The sequence below is a fragment of the Cheilinus undulatus genome, linkage group 3 (genome assembly GCF_018320785.1).
Source record: "Cheilinus undulatus linkage group 3, ASM1832078v1, whole genome shotgun sequence".
Taxonomy (NCBI): Eukaryota; Metazoa; Chordata; class Actinopteri; order Labriformes; family Labridae; genus Cheilinus; species Cheilinus undulatus.
The window spans coordinates 49,026,946-49,054,478 of record NC_054867.1 but is presented as its reverse complement, the minus strand read 5'-3'; the positions used below and the strand labels follow the sequence as shown (position 1 = coordinate 49,054,478).

Sequence of the window (27,533 nt, the reverse complement as noted above, 5' to 3'; positions counted from 1 at the left end):
ATGAGCCCGCTGAGCGCCACTTCTCTCCATCTCTCTCTGGAGGAGCGGCGTAGGTTATCAAATCTCCGCAGCGTGACGCTTTCCTCGTGCTCTAATGCTCCTTCCTTGTTTCTGTGTGCCCCTCCTGAACAGGTCCAGCAGCTCATGAAAGCGGCGAGGAGCGGGACGAAGGATGGCCTCGAAAAGACCAAAATAGCCGTCATGAAAAAGGTTTCCTTCCTGCAGAAAAAAGACCAGCTGGGTAATGCAGGCCAGTCTGAAAACTTGTTGAAAGTGTTAGTCAGCTGGATGAAAGTTGAACTATTTTTAGTCATGGTGATTTACTGTGAAGTCTGGCTTGTGTAACTCTTCACAGTTGACTCCTTGAGCTATAGGCAGTTTCTCATGTATAAAGCTAGCCAAGCCAAAGCTGTGTTCAAGACAGATAGGGAAGAAAGTCTGACTTTTTCTTTATACGAGTCCCTTCAGGGGGAAATGAAAGCACCGTGGAAAAGAAAGATCTCACTGATTCTAAATATAATAAATAAATAAGACAGAAAGTCTCTTTCAGTTTAAGAAAGATGATGCTGGGAAGATTTTTTGATGTGTGAGGAAGACAGATAAAGCAACTCATGCTATGTGATATATAGGCTACGTTATGGAAAGCCATGCCTAACAATAGAGGGAGATTAGCATCTAATAAAAGAGAATAGAGCGGCTCCATAAACCAAAGATACCAAACCAACACCCCCAACTAATCTGTGAGCCATCACAAAGAGGTAAAGAGGCCAGCGCTGCTATTTTTAGGTGTTGATTGAGGGAAATCTGCACTGCATTGTATTTCTTTTCCATCAATCCTCTGTTATCATTCCAAAGTCTCTAATTGGAACGAGGGAAGCTTCTGTTATCATTATGGGTACAGATGGAGTTGGGATGGGTTTTTCCCATAGAGACTGTTCAATATCTGTCAGGATTTAAGATTTTAAGACCTCAAAAGACTTTAAAAGTCATATTTTTACCTGGTAACAGGGCTTAAAGTTTACATGGCACTTTGACTTCAACATCCATATATATCTATATTTGAATTCAACTATTCTTTTATGGGTATAAGCTTGTCCATATTACAATAAACAGAATTTATGTGAAAAAAAAAAATCTTAAAAAAGTTTGCATTGAATAACAAGCTAATCCCCTTACTTTGGTGAAATTTGTTTTTTTTTTATGATATAATATTTGGGCTTTATATAGGGTTAGGTATGTGTGGTCTTTATTTTTTGTGGTTGAAACAGTAAAGAGAATTATATGTAATTTATATTTTTAAAGTAAATACTCAGTTTTAAAATGACTGTGTGAAAAAACAACAAATTCAAGCTAACAACATGAGCTTAATAAATGGAACAGCATTGGTGTCTCAAATGTGAATGGATAATTTTTATACACCCCTAATTTCATTTTTATTTTTTATTGGTGAGAAATAACAAGACAGACGAGTGATATTCAAATAGAACATGAGGGACAGTGAAGGATGAAGAGGGGGAAGAAAAGAAAAAATAAAATAAAATAAATGCATATATATTAATATATATTCATGATATTGAAATATAATAATAAAAATGTATATATAATAACATTAAAACAAATAAGAAAATTATAAATAAGAAATTGAATTAACAATAATTTAAATTTAAAATAAAAAATACAAGTAGGACATACAGTAGTTAAGACAGCAATACAGACTACTGGAGGCCATTTGAGTGTTATGGTCATTAGTATGAGGAGTTTTATGCAGAGAAAAAATAATCATGATAATAATAATAATAATAAATAATAGTAATAATAAAATTTAAAACAGACAAAAAATAGATAAGAATATTTTAAAACATTAGACTAAACAGATGAATAAAGCACCTAACAAAATAAGACCCCTCATCTCTAACAACCCTAATTTTAAAAAAGTTTGGATGATGTGTAAATTATGACTAAAACAAAGTGCAATGATTTTCACCTCTCATAAACCCATGTTTTATTCACAATAGAACATAAACGACAAACATAAACAGATGTTAAAACTGAGATATTTTAGCGTTTCATGAAAATTTTAGCTCATTTTGAATTTGATGGCAGCACCACATCTCAAAAAAGCAGGGACCAGGAGGAGCATTTTACAGCTCATGAGGTTAATTGTAACAGGTCAGTAAGATGACTGGGTATAAAAGGAACATTTTAGAGAGGCAGAGTCTCTCAGAAGTATAGATGGACATAGGTTCAACAGTGTGTCAAAACTGCATCTGAAAGTTGTGTAACAATTTCAGAAAATTATTCCTCAACATAAAAATGCAAAGACTCTGCCATCTCACAATCTACAGAACAAAATATCATCAAAAGATTCAGGGAATCTGGAGAAATCTCAGTGAGCAAGTGACTAGGCAAAAGTTGAACACTGGAACACTGTCAACACGGTTTGCAGTGCCATCCACTAATGCAAGTTAAAGCTGCATTATGCAAAAGAAGCCGTATGTGAACAGGATCCAGAAATGAAGCTGGGACAAAGCTCATTTAATATGGACTGAGGCAAAATAGAAAACTGTTCTGCGGTCACATCAATCAAAATTTGAAATTCTTTTTGGGAACTACATCGGATGCTGTGTCCTGCAGACTAAGGGGGAGAAAGACCGTCCAGCAGCTCAAAAGCCTGCATCTCTGATGCATTAGTCATGCATTATGGTGTGGGTTAGCTTACACCTGGACAGGTATCAATGCTGAGTAGAAGACAGAGGTTTTAGGGCAATTTTTGCTCCCATCAAGACAGTAGCTACTTTTACACTGCCTCTCTTTTCCATGTCTGTTACACCTTTGTTCCGCAATGCCGTTCTGTATGAAAGCGACCGTTGGGTTGATCTTGCCCCACCTCTGATCCGGATCGAGAGGTAGTATCAGAGCCGTAACAGACCTTTCCGCAACGAGTGTGAAAGGACGTCATTGCATTCCACACAGCCGAGTGTGCGCTGCTGTCTCCATAAACCAGAGATTTAAAAACCAGCGCGGTTTAATCAAGCAGCATTTCATCGGAGAAAACAACAGTGGGATAAAACAAAGGATAATGTGGATTAGCTGCAGAGACTGAGAGGTTAGAGAGCTGATCACACTCTGTACAGGAGAGGAGAGAGCAGACACACCTCTGCTCACAGCAGCGTCTGAAAAGTTCCATGATGTGTTCAAGTGAGCTCAGTACTCTGAAGTTTCTGACCTCAAACGTAAATACGTGCACTGTGACACTGCTTCAAGTTGGACCTCCAACTCAGAAACATGGAGGAAAAAAGTCTATCTAATCGATCTAATCAATCAAAATGAATCTTCAAGTTATTTTCCCTGTATTTTATTTAGAAAACACAAAGTTTTGAACTGAGAAATCCAGAGTTTCGAGTTTCATTGAAAGCAGCAGCTTGGGCAGCGGCTGCCATCTGATTACGGGATGCCGGTGTGTGTGTAAGCTCGGGCGTGCATGGCTCTGTTGCACTTTTATGTGAATTGCTAGTTGCGGAACAGGGATGGGCATTCCTTTACATCTTCATTGTAGAATCTCTGTGTAAAAACGGCTGATGTCTCTTGCAGGGAAGGCCTTGCATATTTCAGCAAGACACTGCTAAACTGCACATTGAATCCATCATAACAGCATGGCTTTGCAGTAGAAGAGTCTGGGTGCTGAAGTGGCCCGCCTGCAGTCCAGACCTTTCACCAGTAGAAAAAAAAATGGGGCATGATAGACGAAAGATCCAACAAGGAGGACCCTGGACTGTTGAGTTTGCTAGAATCCTACATCAGACAAGAATGGGACAACATTCCTCTCCCAAAACTCCGGCAACTGGTCTCCTTATGTCCCAAACATTTACAGACTGTTGTTAAAAGAAGAGGGAATGCCCCGCCAAGGCTCCGCCCGCACTTTTTAAAATTGTGTTTCTGTCATCAGTTTAAAACAAGCTCTTATTTTTCATGAACAGGTCAAATGTCTCAGTTTCAACATCTGATATGTTTTCATGTCCCATAGTGAATACAACATGGATTTATGAAATTTGCAAATCTTTGCATTCCATTCTTATTTACATTTTACACCATGTCCCAACCTTTTTGGATTTGGGGTTATATTTCTACTTTAAATTCCACCAGAAATTGTCTCACAAAGATTCAGCAGAATACAGGAAAAAATGGTCAAAATTTCCTTTGGTAGGACCCCAAACCCTCCTCTGATTTAATATTACTCACTAAATAAAACTTGTTCTGTCATGAAACACCCGTCTACTTTCAGTCTCAGCCTTACCTAATGTCTTATGGCCACTTTTATTTTGACAAAAAGTGTTAGTCTCCTCCTAAATAATCAAAAAGGCCAGAATCAGTTCAGCACTTTTGCTAAAATGTTTTACGATGAATATCATTTTACAGGATATCAATAAAAAAGTGAAATGTTCCAGAAAGCATCAAATTTGGGTGTTTATGACTAAAACATTTCTTTACCCTATACCATTTAACAGTCCATAAACGGCTCATTAAATCAGAAATTTCAGCCCTGGAGTGGTTTATGAAGAAACCATATCTGCCTTGCATTTTTGACTGTTTGCCATGCAAAAAGTGGTCGTAATTTTTCCTGTCCAGGCCTTAAAAAGGCTGCTGGATGTGTGCAGCAACCTGTCTCTGTGCCAATGCAGAGATGAGGATGTAGAGTTCTGCAGACACACGTCTGTGCTCCTCCTCCACTCCAGCAGAGATACAGCGCTGTTTGAACGTTTTTTTTTCTGAAGGCCTCCTCTCCTCTCCTCTCTCTCTCTTCCTGTCTCTTTTCCAGCAGTATAGAAGTCTCTTTATATTTTGGAGGTAATATACTTAGTGTGTCGCAATGTGTCTCCAGCTGCAGTGAGATCTGAAGGCTGCCTCTCTGTTGTTCCCTCCCCGTCTTATTCTGTCTCACACGTACACTTTCTCTCTTTTCATCCTCTCCGCATTTTTCTCTCCTTCGTTTCTGAACGGGTGCAGAAGAAGAGGATGATGCCGGGTACCTGGATGTGGCTGTGTCGGAAGAAAAGCATCCACCCCCACAGCTGAGCCCCATGCCGGAGGGGCTGACCAGCCACCAGGTGCTGCTGACAGCTTTTTCCAAAATGTCCTTTTCCATAAATGTGGCTTGCATATGAAGAAAAGTGCTGCACTTGGAACATTTATTTGAGCAAAATCTGTTCCCAGTAGCCTTGGGATACACTGTCATGTCAGAAACCTTCTGTAAGGAGATTTTGAATGTTTAGGAAGCAGTCTTTACATGACCTTTAAAACCAAACCAGAGCATCAGCTAGCTCTGCATGTCTATAATACCTTAGCTGTTATCTAATAAAGCAGACACTTAAACTAAAGAGCCTATGTTTACCTATTGTACTGATGCAGTTAGGCAGTGAGTAGGACTTTACTGTCTCAAGGACAGCTTTTTTCTTTAGAAAATTCCACTCACATGTTTGACATAACAGGATCATTAACGAGATAAAAGAGAAGAGAATTCTCTGATATAGAAAAGCCCTATAATGGCCTCTTTTAGAGAAGAGATGTAAACACTAGTCAGCTGACACTGGACACCAATATCACAGACAGGGTAACGGTATGTTTTTCAGTTTAATTCTGAAATAAAGCCAAGAAGAAACAGTACTTTCATCAAGGTCACAGTAGACCTCACTAAACAGCTGGTGCACTATGTAACATTTATGTTGTCCTTGCTGCAGAGGCTGTAAAAGTTGTTTTTATGGCAGCATTTAAAGCTGTATCCTGTTATTAAAAAGGGTAACACACCCTAGAACTGGTAGAATTATCAGCCAACAAATGAGTAACTAACTAGTGAAAGAATAGGAAACTAACTGGTCTACAATAAGGGACTCTAAGGCAGTGGTTCTCAAATGGTATGGAAAGGCCCTCTGGTGGGCTTTGAGCCAAGTTTTGGTGTGTTGTAGCAATTTTTAAAACCATACATAATCACTGCAACTATACAGTAGCTTAGGTTCAGTCACTCTGTCAAGGAACACACAGGATTTTCAGTCATAAATAGTTTTTCTTTATTAGCAGTTTGCAGTTATTGCTGTTGTGGCTGTTCAAGGAAAGAGGAGCTGGGGTGGAGGAGGGTTGTAAAAAGTGGTTGGCAGAGGGAGCAGCAAAGCATAGCCAGGCTACAGCAGTTTAAATATGGCAGCATGAGTGTGATTAGCCAATAGTGTGCTTAAAAATGTTAAGGGCTTGTGTGAGATCAGTAGATCTCAATTATTTAGCAGTGCTTAGCTGCGCGCTCTGCTCTAAAGAGTTGCTAATGGATATGTAAAAATTAAGCAATGAACTAAAGGTTTGCTCTTACTTCATAGAGTTTTAGAGGAGTTACTCACTAACTACCCATTAAAAATGGTAGGCAGTTAGTACCTTATTCTTTTCTAATCATTACCCACCTTATTCCTAGCCCCATAATGCTTTGCCTTAATTCCGAGTGTGACTTTAGGTGGCTTTTATCAAACCAGTGTTTTCCACAGCAACAAGATGCCAAACCTGATTACTGGAGTGATTCAGAGACAAATAAGATGAACCAGGAATGTCACCTCAATCAGGAAAAATGTGATTTTTTTCCTCTGCCTGCTACTATGGAGGGATGGAAGGATGATATGGAGATAATGCCTCATAAAATGTACACAAACAAGTAAACTATCAGGGATGCACAATAATATATTTCTGCTAATATTTACAAAATGATTCAAGCTGATACCAACTAACCCAGAAACTAACAAAGTTATTTATTCTTAATATCTTTAATATTCTGATATTTACAGGTGATATAGGCAGATTTTTAAATCCAAAATAGTAATTATAAACATAGGCAGAAATGTCCATATCTGCCAATTCTACTAATAATTTTACTTTTCATGCTGCTGATACTGACATGTTGAATTTTTTCCAAAATCCTATACGCCAATATTTACACAATAATATGATTAAATACTGATATCAGTACTGATAATGGGAAATATAGTTCAGACCTAAAACTTCAGACATTGAAACACTCAAGTAAAAGTTTGAGGATGAATAAATTTCAGTCCTTAAACAGACCTTTTAAGATTTATAATTTTGAATTTTGAGTCATATTTTGAACTTTTAGATTCACAACTTTAAATCTTTAGTCATATTTTGACCTCTTAGATAAGATAAGGTCAGATAAGATAAGATTAGATAAGATCTTTTTATTGTCGGTATAAAACATTTTTATAAACATGGAACAGTGAAAGGTTGTTAAGCAGCTCGCTTTGGCAATGAAATTTTGCACAGAGAAATAAATAGGAGTTTAGAATAAGAATAAAAATATATACAAAAATATATGTGCAAAAATAAATGCAAAAATCTGTACAAAAACGCAAAGATATGTGCAGCAAAATACAGTGCAATACAACAGTCTGTACAAAGTATGGGAATGAATGACAGTGGTGAGGTCAGTCTAGATTCACAATTTTTAAATTTTTATTCATATTTTGACCTCTTAGATTAACAGTTTTTACATTTTGAATCATATTTTGACCTCTTAGATTCACACCTTTAAATTTTGACTAGTATTTAACCTTTCAGATCCACAACTTTAAATCTTGATTATTTTTGACCTTTCAGATTCACAATTCTAAATTCTAAGTCATATTTTGACCTTTTAGATTCATAATTTTCACATTTTGAGTTGTATTTTGACACCTTAGATTCACAATTTTTAAATTTTGAGTCATTATTTGACCTTTTCAGATTCACAGTTTTAAAATTTTAACTCATATTTTGATGTTTCTAATTTCAATTAAAATTTTAGCTCATATTTACAACTTTAATACTCATGATTTTAAATTTATATTTGCCCTTTCAACTTTCTAGCTCATACATTTGCCTTTTAACAACTTTTTTTGACTGAATTTCATGTCTTAGCCTTTGAAGAAATAAGTTAGACTTTTAACCTCAGATTTTGAGCTTTTAACCTATAAATCTGACTTTTTAAATTTCAAAATCATGTGTAATCAATGTGAATTTTGTTTTTTTTCCCCCACAAAACATTACTGATGAAAATGGGGCTTACATTTTATAGTTGAATGTCGACCCTATTAGGCTCTCGGTTAGACCTAAATTCAGTTCAGAGTTTGACACCCCAGCTTTATCGTGTTTCCGTGATCTTTAGTCCCCCAGCGCTCCGTCATTTTTTAGCAGTAGTAAATCACTCATTCATTTCCTGCTGACCTACAGTTAGTTACTCATTTGTTTTCTATTAACCATGCATATTTTCTGTATCTTATTTTAAAGTGTTATAAAAAACCTCCTCATAATCTGTGAGAGGTCAAGTTGTTCTTTTTTTTATTCCATCTTAAAGTCTAGAGCCGACACGATGTTTATTTAAATGTCAAAACTGCAGCCAGTCTTAATATGTTAGCATTTGTCTAGGAAAATTTGACATTTCTGCTTAAAAAAAAACAAAAAACGGTATGATTCATCATCAGCTATTAACACAGCAGGCACTTCTTTTCTTTTCATGCATGATCTTTAAATCACTGCAGCTGTCATTTAACAATTACTAATCCTGCATAGCCTCAGGTAGGCACGTTATCACATCGTATGCATCCTTCAGACAGCTGTGTTTAGAAGAAGACAGAATTTAAAGTAACCAACTGTTTGTCTTTAACTTATCAAAACAAATTTATGTACAAGCCCAATAAGAATCTGAACAAGATAAGATGTTCTATTTTAGTCCAGAAATGCCACAAAAATTGACACAAAATAAGAGCTCCTCTCAGACGCTTTAACATCTTGCATTTATGTGAACACATTCTTCTTCCAACAGCCTTAAGATAAGACTCCAGGCTGTCGTGTTAAATATGTCCATTTGTTATTTCAGTGTTTTACATATCTTTATTCTCTGGATCTTGTCTGAAGAAACAGAGTAGCACAAACGCATCCTTCACATCTAAAAGCATCCACTCATTCAGTTCTCAGATTGAGTCCTTGTTCAGACATCTTTGAGTCCTTCTCTCTGTGACAAACTCATGATTACAGTGCAATCCATCAACCTGCCGCATACGTAGCTGAAAGCATGCCGCACTCCGCAGCCCCATCATGTTCTCTTAGTGCTGCATTTCCCTGACTGGTGTGTTGTCTGTGCAGGTTGTCAGACGCCATATCCTCGGCTCCATCATTCAGAGTGAGCGGAGCTACCTGGAGTCCCTGAGGAGAATCATGCAGGTGAGCTGTTTGGTCCCCGTTGTCCTCCTCTGCCACATGCAATATCTTCACCGCTTAACTGTTATGAATTACACTGCAAAGAGAAGCGGTGATATCCATCAAATTACCGAGGTGTCTGGGCATAAATAATCCTGATAAAACAGCCATCCTCATTTCTGTGGCATTGTGCTGATGCTGAGAGAGGGAGACTGTCAGGCCTGCACAGGATGGGGTGCAACCTCTCCTCTTTAATCTCCTTTTTTAGTGGCAAAAAGAGACTCGTTATCTCCTCATCACAGGAAAATAAGAGGAGCATCGAATCACTTGCAATCAATTGCCGCCTTATTCGCCTGCAAAATCTGTCTTTGTCGAGACGTAATGCGCTACCTTTGTTGTGGAGTGACATGATTGCGTGTGATACACGGGGAGGTTTAGGCCTTTTGAAATCTCTCTTGTTATTCAAAAAGTCCAGCCAAGTGCTAAATGTGGTGTCTTTAAACAGATAACATGAAAAGATGAAAGGCCACAAGCCGTATCAGACATGGGCCCTTTTTTCTTTCATTGCTGCTGAAAAACAGATTGCACAGTTGTTGATTTTGTGCTGCCTGCCTATGTCTCTTAAGTCAAAACATGTTTTCAGAGCAGCTTTGGGAGTGTGAATAAGCAGAGGGATTAAAAGCAAAACTCGTGTGGCCATAGAACACAAAAACGATCCTGTAATGACATGTCTGTAATCTGGAGTGACAGTAAAAAAAAAGAAAAAGCCATAAAAATGCCTTATAAAGTCGTAATTTTACCTTTGATGATTCTACTTGGCTCTTTGAGGCATGTCCTAACCAAACCCTGTCCAGTAACATTTCAGACTGGGTGTGTGGAAGCTTGGCTATGTCCTGTATCAATTTTTATTTCAGTGTGTATGTTCAAAAGTCACAGCTTTCAGACTGCCTTCATGACTGCCACGTCTCGCTCAAAGAGAATCTAGAGAATAGGGGGCTCGCCTGTCCACATGCACTTCCAGGCAATAATAGGCAGGACAAGGATAAATTCAGGCCCCGTTTACACGACAATGTTTTGCTTCGTTTTCCATTTTCATTTCCAAAAAGTTCCACAGACAGCAACGCTTTCAAAACGATCTCTGTTCACACGAGACTGCGGGAAACACCAAAAACGATGTAGTATACAAGCCAGGCCAGTAGATGGCGGTGTGATTTTGCAGTGAACCAAAATAAGCACATGTACACAGACACTTCCTTTTTTCAGTTTTTTTGTAAAGTAGTAAATGTGAAAATTCATAGATAACAATAATAATTATATTTTAGCATTAAAAATCTCATTTTGGTTAAAGAGCTTCTACATATTGATGTATTAACCATTGCAGAAACATAAAAAATGATTTTGGTAATTACTAATGCTGTTAATTTAGGGCAGCTGTGGCATAAACCTTACTTTGGGTGGTGGTCTGATAAATTTGTTAAGCACTGTACATCCTGGTCCATCTTGGTTTGGAGCACATTCAGGATACCGATGCTTCATAGTGTGGATCACAGGGTGGTGTCAGCCCTTTGAAATCTCTCTTGTTATTCAAACAGTCCAGCCAAGTGCTAAATGTGGTGTCTTTAAACAGATAACATAAAAGGATGAAAGGCCACGAGCTGCATTACGGATATTCACCTCTTCCTTTCATTACTGCAGAAGAACAGATCGCGTGGTTGTTCATTTTATGCTGCCTGCCTATGTTGCTTCTGTTGATGAATCATTTGCAGAGATGAGGCCTGCACGTAAACAACCTGCTGCTCACTTGGATTAATTCATGGAGTTAAACAGCCTGTTTTCATCCTCCATATTCGCCTCATAGACGATATTTATCTACACTTCAACATGTTGGGATTCAAAGAAGTCATGTTTACTCACCTCCACAAAGAATACTGTCCACAAAGAGCCCTTCAACTCATTTCTGTAGGCTATGCTAATATCCCCATGAGTGCTGACTGAAGAATCAATCAATGCCTCTTTTACCATGTTGCTTTAGCATCTGTAACTCTGCTGGGAGCTGTTTTTTTTTCTTTCCCATTATTATTCCAGCTTTTATGATTACAAGTCACCTTGAGTTCTGAGCATGTTTGCTGGCAGCTGATGCTTCTCTTTATGGGTGAATCCTTTAGATTGATGTGTCTCTAGGCTTCATTTCCTCATTTTCCTCGATTCATAGGATATTTGTCTGCTACCTCCTTTATTGTCTTTTTATGCGGCTGAAAAGGAGAGAAGCTTATGAAAGGTGGTCTGCTGATTCATCTTAAGCACCCATCCAGCCTCCCACACATAAAGCACATTATCAACATGAATAAAAAACAGATTTTCTCTCCTCATCTCTCCAGGAATACCACAGACCGTTGATGGAAGCCGATCCACGCATCCTGAGTCCGAAGAAAATTCGGCCCATATTTTACCGCGTCAGGGAGATCACGCAGTGCCACTCCATGTTCCAGATTGCGCTGGCGTCACGTGTGGCTGAATGGGACAGCTGCGAGAAAATCGGGGACCTGTTTGTCGCCTCGGTTAGTCTGTGTGCCTGTTTGAGTATCATGTGTAGGAAAGAGAAAAGCAAACCTGAGGCATCTTAGCTGCCTTATGTGTCTATTTGTATGCATTCCTTGTTTGTTTCTGTCTTAAATCCAATCAAATGAGTGCATTCTGGTTAAAGACGCTCATTTTTTCTTGGCATTTCCCTCCAAGTTTACATCACAATCTCAGCCAGCGGAATTATGCTATAATGAGATACAGCTTTTAGATCGAGCAAACATGGATAGTTTACCCCAAACATGGAATCAATTACAGCTGTGATGAATATCCCCGTTGCCTCTGATGATCTCTAGGATGTGTGTTTACAATCTTTGGCACTAGAATAATAGTGCTTTGTGTGAGTTTTCTGTAGCAGGTCTCACCACAGTGTGCTCATCCATAAGGTCTGCTCATTATTTGCCTATTAGAGGGAACAATTCGACCCTCTCCCTCTCTGCTGGTCATTATAGCGCTGCTCCATTGATATCCTCAGACCTTACCGTCAAATGAGGCTGTGCCGGGAGAAAGAAAGTGCTGGGACTGTGTGTTCCTCGTTGACCTGGGTCTTTTTTATGTGGCAGTGTTTATGCACTGGGAGCTTGAAGCTTGGGGGTTGGACTACCAGAGCTGTCAGTTTGTTCTACAACAAGGTCAAATGATTCTGAAATGATACTGCACATGTTTAAAAGGATTCACAGCCAACCCACCCACCTACTTCTGTTCTGCTACCCCACATGAACCGGCATCAATCTGTGTAAATCTGTATTCATGCATCAGAAAAATCAGGAAAATAGAAACTTTATAGTCACAGAAGAATCAGTTAAAGATCAGAAACTCATATTTATTTGTTAATTGTTATATTCACTCCCATAGAATAGCACTTTCCTGTCTCAGCCGGCCTCATCTTGTACATTTAATTCTTTTATTTCTGCTCTTTTGACAGTTTTCATTAGCAGTGCGTCAGTCACGCTCAGGCCTGCACACAGATTTGTCTGGGCCCCTGACAAGCAAGAACAGGCCCTTCCAGCTCTGATTCATTAATACTATCAATGCATTTTATCAGTAGCATTGGTACTAGCATAACGGCTAACAGTGGCCTCATTTCTGAGCTGAAAAGTTTGTCAAATTATTAATGAGTTCTAATGTTGGAATAATTTATTTTTGCCACTTTTTAACCACTTTTCCTGCCTTTTCCTGCAACTATTATTTCCCACTTTTCATGAATTTTGCTTAATTTGCACCTTTTTTTCCCCTTTAAACCAATTTTGTCACGTTTTAACCCTTTTTCATCACTTTTACCCCACTAGTTTTTGCAACTTTGAACAATTTTTTGTTGCTTTAACCCATTAAAGCCTGAAAACACATATTATAGCCAGAAAGTTCTCATTTTTTGGAACTGAAATATTTATTTCACTTTCTACTAAAATCCAAAAAATCCAAATTTCAATACAGTTTAACATGTATATATTTTGTATCTCATTTTATACATTAGGTGTTTTTGGTAACTGATAATCCACTTGAGGGCATTTTCATCATTCATCAGATTGTAATCAGAATTTTTTATAGTAATTTATGATCATATCGATTGCATAGAGGTATCATAAGCATATCAAATGATACAACAGGCTTTAAGGGGTTTATTCTCCACCTTTTTTTGCCTATTTTAAGCCATTTTTATCATTTAAACCCTTTCCAACATGTTTTCTGCCCATTTTTTCCACTTCTAAACCAATTCTTGCCACTTTTCACCTATTGTTTCCCACTTTCACCACATTCTATGTCCACTTCTGTGAATTTTAAAGGTCACATATTATGCAAAATACATCTTTTCAGGCTTTTCTAAGATAAATATGGGCCTCTGGCCTGTCCACCATGCCCCCCAGAATCAGAAAAATCCATTCCTTCCTTTCCTCCTCCCCCGTTCTTAGAATTTCCCCTCATGATGTCATGTGGGGAGTTAGCACCGCCCCCAGGTTGGCATAGTCGGCCCTCCGTGCTTGGGAGAAAGTTCCGCCCTCCTCTTCTGCTCCTCCTCTGAGCTGGCAGCTGAGAGGAGGATGAGGGGAGTCACATCTATCCTTCCAAGAAAGTTGCACCAACTCAAAATTTCTGTCTGAGTTGTCTGAAAATTGCACACCTGGTTAAACTGGTCACTCTTGACAGGCACTGATGTGGAGCAGAGGTGGATTTAAGCCTCATGGAAAACAGCTACAGCTCCTTGTTTATGTAGCGTAGCCTACAATTATGCAGATCCATGGATAAGTCTTAGCCTTTATCTAATCAACACGGATGAGTTATATAAAGATTCAGCTCCCATACAGAGTGAACCAACAAAGGAATGAGCCAAAGAAACAAAAATCCTATACATTCAAGGCTTTAAAAGTGCTTATCTCCTTTAAAAATGTACATTTAAATATGGGGCAAAATGGGGGTCCTTAGATTTTACAGCCAGCCTCAAGTGGACACACAAGGAACTGCAGTTCTCTGCACTTCAACATTAGCTTCATCTGTCATCAGTGGAGGTGGCTGCTTGGTTTGAATGTGTGTTTAAAAGTGCGAACCATTTGCATGCAGGTTGCGGTAATATCTGACATTAATGATCCTAAAGACGAGTTAAAGCAGGAGGGTTGATGCTTCCATGCAGCCGGCTAATTTCCCACCACTCCTCACACTGCCTCTATCAAGTGCCTGGTGTGGATTTAATTGAGGAGAGAGAATGAATGTAGATCCACACAGCAAACACACTCCCTCCAACTCACACTCAGCTCTTACTCTCCACCACCTCATTCCTCCAACCAACCCCTCAAATGGCTCGTGAAGGTTGTTGCAGTAACCAGCATGGTAAACAAATCAGTTTTTTTTAAAGTACTATACTTAAATGTCCATTTTCCAGCCGCTCTTTACATTGAAATTACCGCCTGGTCTCTCTGTAAACAGGATGTTTAGTCAGACTTTAGATATGTCGGAAGGAATTATGGGACTGAGTTTGTCGATGATGGTGTAAAAAAAATAGAACAAATAGCACAGTGCTCCCTCCTCTTATACCTTCTTATTTCAGGACTGTTTCTATGAATTTATATGATAATTCCTCCGTCTGTCTCCACAGTTTTCAAAGTCCATGGTGCTGGATGTTTACAGCGATTATGTGAACAACTTCACCAATGCCATGGCTCTCATCAAAAAGGCATGCATGTCCAAACCAGCTTTCCTGGAGTTTCTAAAGGTGAGCATCAAACCCTAAACTCAGGCTAGTTTGAAAGCAGTTTTTTGTTTTTGAAATATTTCACTTTAACGATCCAGATTGTCAGCAGATGGCCAAAGAAAGAGGCTAGAGTAAAACACACTTCTCAGTGGGGTGTAAAATCATCAGTGCAATCACAATTGGATTTTAAAAAAAAATGATGAAATGGTGGTATTCTGTCTTTCTGTGAAATATATATCACCATTTTAATTAAATATAGAGTCTGTACCATACAAATGCAGTGTCTTCTTATGTACGTTATTTCTGTTTTTAATCAAAATGTTAGGATTTTTCTTTCTTTCTCTTTTGGGTCTTTAACGCTTACGAGGGTTGTGCGCATTGTTTCATTCTTCAGTTTTTATTATGTTGGCTGAGTTCATGTACAAGGCATGAATTTTTGCAAAGTTGTGTATTTTTATTTGATTATTCACAGCTTAGCTACTACAGTAAGTCTAAAATACACTGTTTACAGGTGAGAGTTACACTCAAGCTGTTAAGCGCAAAAAACGCACCACTGAAACACATTCAAACTGCAATTTTTGGTCTCACTTCCATTAAAGCATTAAACGTGCATTTCAATATATCTAGGTGTCTATAGGTGTTTTCAGACAGACACGGTTCCGGTTCTGGCTCTGTTCTAGAATCTCAGAACCCTGGTGCTCTCTGGTGAACCAGCCCATGTTCACACCAGTTTAAGCAGAACCAAAATGGGAGGACATGATGGACATGCATCACCACCTCCAGCTCCACTTTTGCCCAAGTCTGTCTTGCTGCCCCAGGACTCCTTCTTCAGCTTCTTGAGCTCATTAATGACTTGGTCTGGTGTTCAGGTGAACCCAGCCTTCGCTATCTCTGCTGCTAATAACTTGCTCCTCCTTGTTCTACTGTCCAGCTTCCCCTGGGATTCTGTCGATGCCCAGATTACCAGCAAACATTTGTCTCCCCAGCAGACCACTTTTTCTACATTTTCTGCTCGTCTTCACAACCTAGAATATGACACACCCACTGATGATGTCACGGTTCGCGAGAAAGAACCAACTATTTTTGGTCCAGCTGAGAACCAACTTTTCAGGTTCAGAACCAATTTTTTCCTGGTTTGAACGCAACGGCCAGGTCAAAATTAGGTTCAGGAACGGAGCCCTGCTGGTCTGAAAGGCCTAAATTTGGGGTTTTGCTTGAAACTGATTATTTTTTAAACTCACCACCAGATGGTGTAATTTTGAACATATTTGGCACATAGAGAGCATGCAAAAATATAATAATAAATAAAATCAATGTTGTGCTAATCATTGACATATCCCAGGCTGTAATAATTCAAAATAAACAAAAATTACTCTGCATGTAGTATATAGAAAAAATCAATTTTTAGTTTTTTTCAAATTGAAAAACATGGTGGCATCATGACCAAAAAAACTGGCATTCAAAGCGTTAAAATCCTTGAAAAGAAATGAATATCTGATGTCAATAATCAGGAGTTGTAGGTGAAAAAAATATCTCAACGACAGTAGAATAAAATATTAATGTATAGAATTTTTTAAAGCTTCTTCCAGACTCTGGGACCTTGATTTCCGAATGCAATGTCAGATTTCGTTTCATCTGAAAATAGTATTTTGGAGCACTTCTCTCCTTAGCCTCGGTGAGATGCTTATAATGTTGTCTGTGGTTCAGGAGTAGCTTGACATTAGGGACACCACACTTGTAGCCCATCTGACTCCAGCCTCGGTCCACTCCTTGAGGAGCTAAGCTAAGTTCTTGACTCTGCTTTCTCTGACAATCATCTGCTGGCTGAAGAAATAGTCCAGAATTTTCCCAGCATCACAAATCCGTAATTCATGCCCTTGGACGGTTTGGAACTGACCCCTGATTTTGTGAAAGTGCTTCTTGACGTGCAGAGGCAGGACTAAGGCTCTGCGTGCCAAACTGTTTTGTAGTAAACCTCTAAACGTCCAAGGTTGTCAAGGCAATAAACTCGTCTGTTCTTCTATTCATGTTGTAATCACATTTGTGCTCTTCTGCCTGTCCTTGACATCTTTTATTACATCTCACAATCCTGCATGAGTTTTTAATGAAACAAGAAAAAATCTTATGAAGAATGAAAGACAAACATATCATCTAGAAAACAAGCTGTTAAACAAAAAGAAGAAACAGCAGAACTTTAATGAATATGTGAAAGGAAAAGTGGAAAAAAGACTAATTCCACAACCGGATAATAAAATTACTGTTTACTTGATGTCATGGCTGTTAATCGTGGATTAATAACATGGAAATAGAGCCCAGTAACATGGATGATGCCAGAATAGATTAAAATGTGCTGTATTTAATGATGTCCAACATTCATGCATGAGTTTGACCTCCATCATTGAGCTGTAAGCTCTGATTTACAGAACCAGACCACACAGCTGACAGCTCCACATTTACTCCAGATAACATGCTTTCCTTCCCTTCTGGAGAAACATTCCTCTTTATCTGCCTGTTGCAGCTCTCACTGGTCATGTGAAGACAAACTGAATATTAAACTGGCTAGATAGAATAGGGGGGAAGAGACAGGGAATTGATGGCAGACTAAATCGCTTGCATGGTTTTAAACTGTTGTGTGGGCTTTGACTCCGGGCATCCGCCCAGAAGCGTGCAAAGACAGATTTAAAACATGAAAATATTTACTTTAACGCTTGTTTACAATTTTCAGATATTTTCATGGAGAAACTAAAAGTCACCAAAATTTCACAAAAGACAAAGACTCACCAAGCACTTCATTTCTGAATGCAGTCATTTATGAATCAAAACATTTCACTGAACAAAATGTCTCTGAAAACACTTCACAGAAGATGACATTCGGAAAAACAGGAGGGCATTACAAAAACATTACAAAAGAGCAGAAAAACAACTAAAATCACTGTTTTCAGGAAATGTTTTGTTTGTCATTGATTGGCCGGTTATCATTCAGCATGCATGGACGCATCATTTTCATTTGGGCTTTGTCCAACATCAGCCCCGTAGGCCATTATCAGTCATCAGCAAATAATGAGGCATGAAAATATATCAGTAGCCAATAATTACTGTTGTCGTTTGTCAATTTAATACTGGGTTTGGCAAACATGTCTATGATTGTTTTACTTGTCAGACTCTGATCTGTTTTTATGGTTAAACATGAGAGAAGATGTCGGGAGTCTCACATAATATAAATAAATAAATAATGATAAAATATTGGGAAAAATATTGGTATTGACAACTGAATAAGTAACACTAAACATTCAGCATTGTTGTCAGTCGTTATTCTAACAAGAGATGCATCACAGCACCACCGAAAAACCAACATGAAGTCTCTTTTTCCATAAACTGTTGTCTGAAACAGTTTTTATTCTCTTTGGGGTCCTGAAATAACAATGAATTGTGAAATATTTTATTTACAACTTTAGCTCCAATGTACATTTTATTTTATACTGGAACTAGGAATGCACAATATTATCAGCATAATACTGAAATTTTAAATGTCTTTGTGCAGTGAGCTTTGTCACCTATTTTATTCCATCCATCCATTTCCTAAACTGCTAATCCCGCTGGGGTCATATATATATATATATTTTATTTTATTTTTTTTTAACACAGCTTACACACCAACAAGAAACATGAATAGTTTTCCAAAGTTTTTTTTTTTTGCATTTTTTTTTTTTGCATTTTTTCACAATTAAGATCATACCTGATCATAAATCAAAAACATGTCACATATCGAAAATTCTTCTTCTTCTTCTTCTTCTTGTTATTATTATTATTATTATTATTATTTTATAATTAGAATTTTTTCTTATTTATCATTACTATTATTATTATTTTGTTATTATTATTGTTTGATGTTGAGCTACATTTTTTGTCATGTACAAATCACAAAAGATGCAAATGCATGCGATTGAATTTTTTTTTATGTGATTATTTATTTATTTATGTTGATTTTAAGATTTTAACACATTTTTACTCTAAGGTGTGAAAAGTGACAACAGATGCAAAAAAAAAGCAGCAATATAAATACTAGATGTTTAAAATAATATTTATAAACTTTTTAATGAAGATCACACTCTGTCATATATACCTAATATAATTCATTCTTGGGAACCAGAGACTATCAATGTCACTGTGTGTAAAAAAAATATATATTTGCGTGAATTAAAAATAAAAATATGCACATTTTTGATATGCGAAATGCAAATAGGATTTTCTTGAAGGGGATTATCACAGCCTTGATTTTGATAATAATGAGCAACAACTTTGATTTTTTTTTTGCATTTTTTATTTAAGATTTTGATATATATATATATATATATATATATATATATATATATATATATTTTACTGTAGTTAATCTTTAGGAAACAAGGTAAAATAACTTGAAATTTCCTTTAAAGCCAAATATGGGACAATGGCTGACATTTAATGACAAACAGGACTATCAGCAAATCTGAAGCAGTGATTTGAGAATAAAAGCCTGGCTAGGGGATCCAAAATTGTGGTTTTAATGGGTTTCAATGGGACAGTTTTGGTCTCGTACACCCTGGGTGTATACATAACGTGCTTATTGTTGGGCTGTTAAAGGTTCTGATATTAAGATTTAAAAAGTCTGTTTAAAAAAATCTCTTAAATGTAGGTTGATGCAATAGCTAGAGAAAAAAAGCTGCTAAATGGCCTCATCAACCTCTCAGGGTTAGAAAAGTTAGATAATGGTTTGTTTTATTTTAAATAGAATGTAGAAGCAAACCCAAAGAAATAACTTATTTGTGTTTAAAACTGCATGTATACAATGGAAAAAGAATGCATTTAACATTTATTGTAGAATTAAATGAAATTTCCTGTGCTTTATGTCTGTTTCTAAACAGCCTTTGCAGAAATACTAACAAGAGTAATTGAAGTTAAAGGTGGACATATTGGTATTATAGACGTATCTGTCATCTGCAAAATTCTAATATTTTGCATCTTTGATCACAGAGAAGTTCAAAGAGAAAATTAGATCTTTCATCTACAAAGACTGCACTAATAGAGAATTATGTTGTTATGGAGATGATAGGATGAACAAACAAGAGTCTTGGGATGGAGGGGGTGAAAGGGTGAGGGTAGGGCCAAGAGATGGAAGGATGAAGGGATGATGGTCAGTTTTAAGATATGTGAGTGAAAGGATGAATGATGAGAGAAATGGTTGAGTGAAGTATGAATGACATAATAAAACAGGGTGAAGGGATGGAGGGATGAAAGGGTGATGGGCTGAGGAGACTAAGGATAAAGGAAGACGGCATTAACCTGTGGCTGGGGTTGAATCCATGTGTACAGGATGAAGTACTGTCGCTGTTATGATGTGAGGAAACCAGAAAGTTTGAGACTGGAGTTGATGTTAAAGGTTGAAGTTGGATGGATATTGCACACAAACGTTCCACTGATAAAAAATGCAGTTATACACAGTTTGGTTGGTTATAATACCATAAATATTTTAAAACGAAGTAAAATTCTCCTCGTGGACAATCTTTCTGCCTTCTTCGTCAGTATAGTGAGGGCTGGGTTCATGCCTTTGTGAATATTCCTGAGTAGAAACGAACAGATCCTCTCCTATTTCTGATTCTATAAAATAAAATCACAGCCGGCTCTATTTCACACAGATTTGGCCCGCTAATGTGATCTTAAAGCTTGACCACTCTCCTCTGCGGAGCGGGGCTCTCAAATTTGCAGCTGCCTGCTCAGCCAGTCAGGTCTAATCTTTTCAAACAGTGCTACAGACCACTTTTCTTCAGTTACTGGGGAGACACTCTACAATGAGTCTACCCACCTGTGGTTAAGGAAAACCAACACTCCGCCTTGTACTTTTAGGTACTGTTCCACTTGAGGTTGTCAGGGCTAAAGGCCACTCACCTCAGATATCGAGTCAGTCTATTCTGCTAGCGCCGCCAGTGCCAGTCATAGTAGTTGATGTAAAGAAGCAATTTATTGTGTTATTCACACTAAAGAAATCTTAAATATATGTTTACATGTCAATCTGACTAAACTCAGAATAAGTTGAGATTCTCAAAGTTGGACCAGAAACCCGCCTAGATAATGCAGTTGGCGGGTCATTTATTCTTGCATGTTTACAACCCAGTTAGGTCTAAACAGGCTGGAGCAATGTGTGTATGCAGCTTTGACCCTAAAGATGCATTTTTGGATCACTCCATGAGCAAAGGGCACCAGCGAGATTAACAATTATCTCCTTGAAATAGCTTGACTATGACTGTCTTTAAGGCTTAGACTAGTCCTATCATGCATGTCCATGTGAACATTTGCACAACAGTTTATCCTGCATAACCATCATGGATAATTTTGCCCCAGATTATCAACAGAGGATGTGACAAGAGAGTGTAATAACTTAATCTAGAGCATCACAGTGGCATTCTTGTGGCTCAGCATGCTGCTGTCTTGTCAACATTTACCGTGTATTTATTGCATGGTATTTTGAAGATGCCTCTTGCACCATCCTGCTGTGCGGTGTTGGCTATCAGAGTCTTTTTTAATAAAATAAGAAGATGGCAACTTTTCATAAATACTGAACACACCCAGTATTTCACCACTGGATCAGGAAATAATGTGGCATGAACAGAGATCAGTTGTGTTCAGTCAATTTAATTGCTAATATCTAGCATGTTTGAATCAAATAAGAGACTTTTTTTTTTACAGTAAAGAATACATCAACGCCTCCACGACACCAGAATGTTGGTGTACTGGAAGCATTACACAGAAAGAAGTGATGAAAAACAAAAGCATCAGTTTAGGCAATTACACTTGTTAATTTAAACATCAGTATTGGCCTCATTGTCACCATCAGTGCATCTCTAAAACCTAAACAGTTGTATGAAGAACACAGAAACACTATTAAACTTAGCAATCATGGTCTTTGCTACCTGAAAGTTCTCTAGGGCATCAGAGCAGCATTCTTGTCGCCCTGCTTGCTGCTGTCTTGTCAACATTTACTGTGCATTTATTGCATGGTGTTTTGAAGATACCTCTTGCACCATCCTGCTGTGCGGTATTAGATATCAGAGTCTTTTCCATAAAATTAGAAGATGGCAACTTCACATGGGTACTGAACAGACCCAGTATTTCAATACTGATGAATATGACAACAAGAGAGAAACCTTACTACTTACAGAGATTAAGCTTGTGCAGGGACAAGGACAGCTCCATGTTTTGGACATTATACTCAAAATAAATTGATTATCCCCTTGTGCATTGTGCAAGAGTTTAATGAAGAACACAGAAACACTACTAAACTTGGCAATCAGCAGCCTTTCTTCATCTTTGCTATAAGTTCTCTAGAGCATCACAGCGGCATTCTTGTAGCCCTGCATGTTGCTGTCTTGTCAACATTTACTGTGCATTTATTGCATGGTGTTTTGAAGATACCTCTTGCACCATCCTGCTCTGCAGTATTAGATATCAGAGTTTTTTCCATAAAATTAGAAGATGGCAACTTAAGGCTTTACATAGACACTTAACGGAACCAGTATTTCAGGACTGATGAATGTGACATAACAATAGAGAAATCTTACAACTTGCAGATAGGGCTGGGCAATTAATCAAAAATTTGATTAAATCGTAATATGGCCTGACAGAATGCCAGTTTAAAACTTTTCTGCAGCAGAGATTTTATGCATTACATATCATGCAATCATTCATGTGTAATTTTTTAGGGAATAGTCTACGAAAACAACCTTCTTTCTTAATTTTTGTACATTTTTCATAGTAAATAGGAAAATTAAATAAAAATTATCACCCTCCCTTCAATAGAAAAATTCATCTTCAGTTTGCAATATGAGTCAAAATCATCACAATTAGATATTTTTGAGTCCTTGCTTAATCTTAGATTGTGTTGGTTATAGTATAGAATGATTTACTGCTTGTGTTTTTCGGAAAATACATGAGATGAAATGCTAAACAAATAATTGCATATGAAATCGCAATCGCAATATTTAGGGAAAAACTTGCCATTAGATTATTTTCCCAAATCGTTCAGCTCTACTTGCAGAGATAAAGCTTGTGCAGGGACAAGGACAGCTCCATGTTTTGGACATTATACCCATAATAAACCGATTATCTCCTTGCACATTGGGAGCGGAACACAAATCATACTGTAGCAAGGACGGTCGTCCTTAAATGGAGTTTTATAACCATTACTGATCTGTGCATGTGAATATACTGACTGTCTTCACTGCAGTTATGCAGTGGTCTGTCTGCACCTCTTAACCATTAACACTGAAAGAACCCCATTTAGCGATGAGGTTCCTTTGTTGAGCTTCAGTGGAGGCCACAAGATGTCTGAAGAGCTGGGTTGAAAATAATAAAAAAATTGATGCCTGCAGTACACAGTGGGCACAGAAAAGTTGTGATGCAATTCTACTAATGCTAGCTTAATACAGAGGAACTTATGGCATTCTATTAGACATGTGCCAAAGAGGGCGCTATGTCAAATTTTGTCCACTAACAGGGAACCAAAGAAGGGGGTTGATTGTTCCCTAGTTTGACTGTTGGAGTATAACAGTTTTTATTACATGTTTAAATATACATCTAAAAGTCTGTAGCCAGTCAAGTAAAGTGGGGTCCTTTTTTCCCAATGTGGACCTTTATTGAAGGTCCTCCCATTGTTTTTTCAAATTTATTTTGAGCTTTAAATTAGAGGCTGGCACTGGGAGCGTAACATAAATCATGTCAGAGCTACAACTTTTTTATGATGGATTTAACAAATAACATGAAAAGGAGGATTAATGTTGGTTTTTACAGAAAAAAGACAAAGCTGATGAATTTCCCATTTATGACTGAGACTGAAACCGACAAATCTATAAAAATTTGTCTTTCTACGGCGGAAGAAAGTTGTTGCATCTGCAGCTGCAGGCACAAGGAAATGACTCATACTGTAGGTTAGGGTCAGAAGTGTAGGATTAGTCTTGGATTGTAGGTTGACATTTAAATGAGGGCCACATTTTTGCATTAAAGAGAAAGACTTGTATCCTGAACCTTTAGCATTGAAGGTGGCGTCTTTCAAACCCTAATGAACCCATCAGCTACTGGCCTGACCAAGGAAAACTGAGACCCGCAATTACCTCTCTAAATTTCACTGCATGTGAGAGGCAGCTGTGCAGGATCTGCAGCTGCTCCTTACAAGCCGTCCCATCTGGGTTTCCTCCTTACATCCTCCTCTCGGGAGTATAAAATTAATTTACTAACCTTGCTAACTTCTCAACAGAGTCAAGTAAAGAGACAGAAAAGTGCAATAGCTCAGAGAGTCACTGCAAGAAAACATCTGAAGAGAAATCAGACAAAAAGAAAACACTTCCAGTTTAATCACAATGAGGAAATAAAGTTATAAAATGTTCCATGATCAGGAAATGACTTCACCAGTGAAAACTCAGAGGATTTTATTTGACATTGAGCTTCTGCTAAAGCTGATTTCACAACAACTTGAAAGTTCAAACTTTAAGTACAACAAATTTGTCCTCAGATTTTTGGCAAACAGTCTTGACAGGAAATATATGAAATATAATAAAATGCCAGAAGGTACTGGAGTGGGGCTTTTAGGTATTTAAAGTGATTTTGCCTGCCAGTCAGTCAAGCTGTTTCAAAAGAATCCCAGGAGGGGGAGTTACATCCAAGAAATCCCTGCCCTATATAGATTTTCATAATTAGTTCTAAGCTTTAGCTCACTTAATTTAATGGCAGAACAGCAGCCTTTGAAATGATGGGCATTTTATATTAAAGTCAATAAGGTCAGATATCAGGAAAGCTTTGCCTTTCTTTGCAGTGATTTGTATAACTTGGTGATATCTGGTTTGTAATTTTATATGGGACAGTGATTCAGGATGTAAAATTTGTCCTTAATTTGACACTCAGGAGTCACTTTGTCATTTTCTGGATGTGAAGCATAAAAAAGAAATATTACTGCTGCTCTTTCAGCCAACAGAAATGACACAGAAAAGAACAAATACATAAATATTAATAAAATCCTCCCATAAAATCACCTTAGAATAAAAGAATCCTCCTGAAATAAACAGCTGCCTTATTCCTAGTTGTAACGCACCTCTGGATTAAAAAGTTGAGCCTCCAGGGACCAACATAAAAAAGAATAATGTTTTTCAGTCAAAAATTAACACAAAATGGATTTGATTTCATAAAACCTGAATGAAAAAGTGCGGCTCACTAAGTAGGTTGATATTTCTAAGGGATAAAATTGCCTTTAAAAGCAGCTTAATCAGCAGACTTTGGAAAAAATCTTCCTGTTGTAGTGTTGTCAAATTCCAGTAAATTTGTTCATCTGATTTTGGTAACCTTGTGGCCACGAGGGCCCCCAGACTTTGACTGGGATTCATTGTATTGAGCATCCGTTCATTAGTCAATCCCAGGTAAGGTTATTCACTCACCTTAGAGGTTGGGGGTTTGATCCCCGGCCCCTGCAGTCACATGCTGATGTGTCCTTGGGCAAGAAACGTAACCTCAAATTCTCCCGCTGCTGTGTCAGTGATGTGAAGTGTCAGTAGTTGTACTATCGATACCTTGAACATTTCTATAAATCACTGAAATCTACCATTAGATCACTCTATATTTTTACAAACCTGTGACAACATCTGACTACACTATAGAGCAGTGGTTCTCAAACTGGGGTCCGGGGACCCCTGGGGGTCTGTGAGCAACAGCTTGGGGGTCCGCTTAATAATTCAGAATAAATTATCAAAGTAATGCCATGTCATTAAAAGTCAAATAAATACATATCAGGACCACAGCGCTATAAAACATCCATGACTCCCACATAAGTCAGCTTTGGGCCAATAAAACCTCAGATATGATTATGACAGTAGCACATAAATCTTTCACTCATCAGTTGCTTTGCTCAGGACACATTTGGTGTGCAGGTCCAGCTAGAAACAATGGATAAACTGAAAAAATATGAAAAAATATGATGACAGCTATCTGGAGTTGGGTTTTATTGAGATCAGCGTCTTCATGTGAAGCCATGAAGCCCACCAAGCTAAAGCGTCTTCTGATAACAAAGCATGCAGAGTTTAAGGACAAAACAAAAGATTTTTCAGATGAAAGGGTGAGGAAGACATCTGCCAGAAAACACAAATGGTGAACCTGACCACAACCTCAGACAAAGCACAGGGGGATTCTTATTTAGCTGCTCAAAGGATTGCAAAAAGTAAGAAGCCACACTCAACTGGACAAGAGCTTGTATTTATGTGGGAGAGTTTAAAATACAGCATCTAGGAGTTGAAATGGTTAGTTAACATATATTTAATCAGTGTAAGGGTTATGTGGGGGTCCTTGGAACATTTTCTGCCTTGTTAGAGGTCCCTAGCCCTGAAAAGTTTGAGAACCCTGCTATAGAGTATTGTTATCCTACATTAAAATGAGTTATTTGCCTGGAAAAATACCCCGAGTATGATTGCTATATGAGTTGGCCATATAGACAACAGTTTACACCCCTAAACAGGCATATACCCAAATTCTGGCTCTGCCATTTTTCAGTCTAAAATTTCAGTAATTGCTAGAAATCCTATCATGCTACTTAGCACTCCTTTAAAATGTTAGTTTCATCAATTTTCCATGGTTAGTTCTGATTTTAGGGCTATTTATATGGGACAAAAAAAAAAAAACGTAGAACTGCATTTTTTGAGCTCTGAAGGTCACAGGAAGTTTAAGACACTTTGGGCTACTGCTGATTGGTCAGATTGTGTGATGTCACTTCTGTGATGTCTGATTGGCTGAGAAAAATCTTTTTGGTTCTAATGCATCACAGAGAGTTGGGGGGTAGGCCAAGAAGGAAGTCGAATTAAGTGACCATATATGGTTCTTTGCCCCATAAAGGGTTAAATGGAAACATCAGAATCATTGAAATCGTCATGAATTCATTAAAATGCTTTATCAAGATGTGGGAAACAAAGCTGGCTTATCATATCATATCAGAACGTAGTCATTTGGTTGATTTTACAGAGTGTAATCAGCATAAATTAAATTAATATCTTCCTGTTTTAATCCGTTTTATCTTGTGAACAAGATTCCTACCATTGAGGGAGAACACTTGCAGTAGAAGAGAAATTATTTTGTTTGCCACTGCTCTCTAAACTAGATATCAGATCTCATACGTTGCAGCTGTAATCTCCCCTTTTTTACATGCGTCTTAGAGATGATCTTATTTCACCTCTGCTGTAAAATCCTCTATTAGATGTTCCCAGTGATTTCCTCCCTCTGCACTGATGGTGTCATTGCTGCTCAGACTTGACACTTCCCCATAACCATATCTTCTGACCTCCGCCTACAGCTCCACATTTGACATTACACACCGAAGTAAATCTCCTCTTTCATTCTCTCATATGACTAACGCAACCTCATTCTCGTACCTTACTCACCCACTCGCCCGCCTACACGCGGCCTATAGAAGATTCTGACAGGCTCGTCATCAAGTAGGAATCACAGTTTTCCTCTTAATGACCTTTACCGCTGATTTTTTTTC

General features: G+C 37.8%; 1 protein-coding gene across 5 annotated transcripts in view; it reads left to right on the top strand.

The window, feature by feature from the left end:
- arhgef10la (Rho guanine nucleotide exchange factor (GEF) 10-like a) overlaps positions 1-27,533 on the top strand; it is a 311,778-nt gene that overhangs the window by 70,394 nt on the left and 213,851 nt on the right. For all 5 annotated transcript variants that reach the window (XM_041784009.1, XM_041784008.1, XM_041784013.1 and 2 more), the window contains 5 exons: positions 133-241; positions 5,005-5,105; positions 9,169-9,246; positions 11,601-11,780; positions 14,891-15,007. In XM_041784009.1, the coding sequence (XP_041639943.1) occupies positions 133-241; positions 5,005-5,105; positions 9,169-9,246; positions 11,601-11,780; positions 14,891-15,007 (585 nt within the window). The remainder of the gene's footprint in view (positions 1-132; positions 242-5,004; positions 5,106-9,168; positions 9,247-11,600; positions 11,781-14,890; positions 15,008-27,533) is intronic.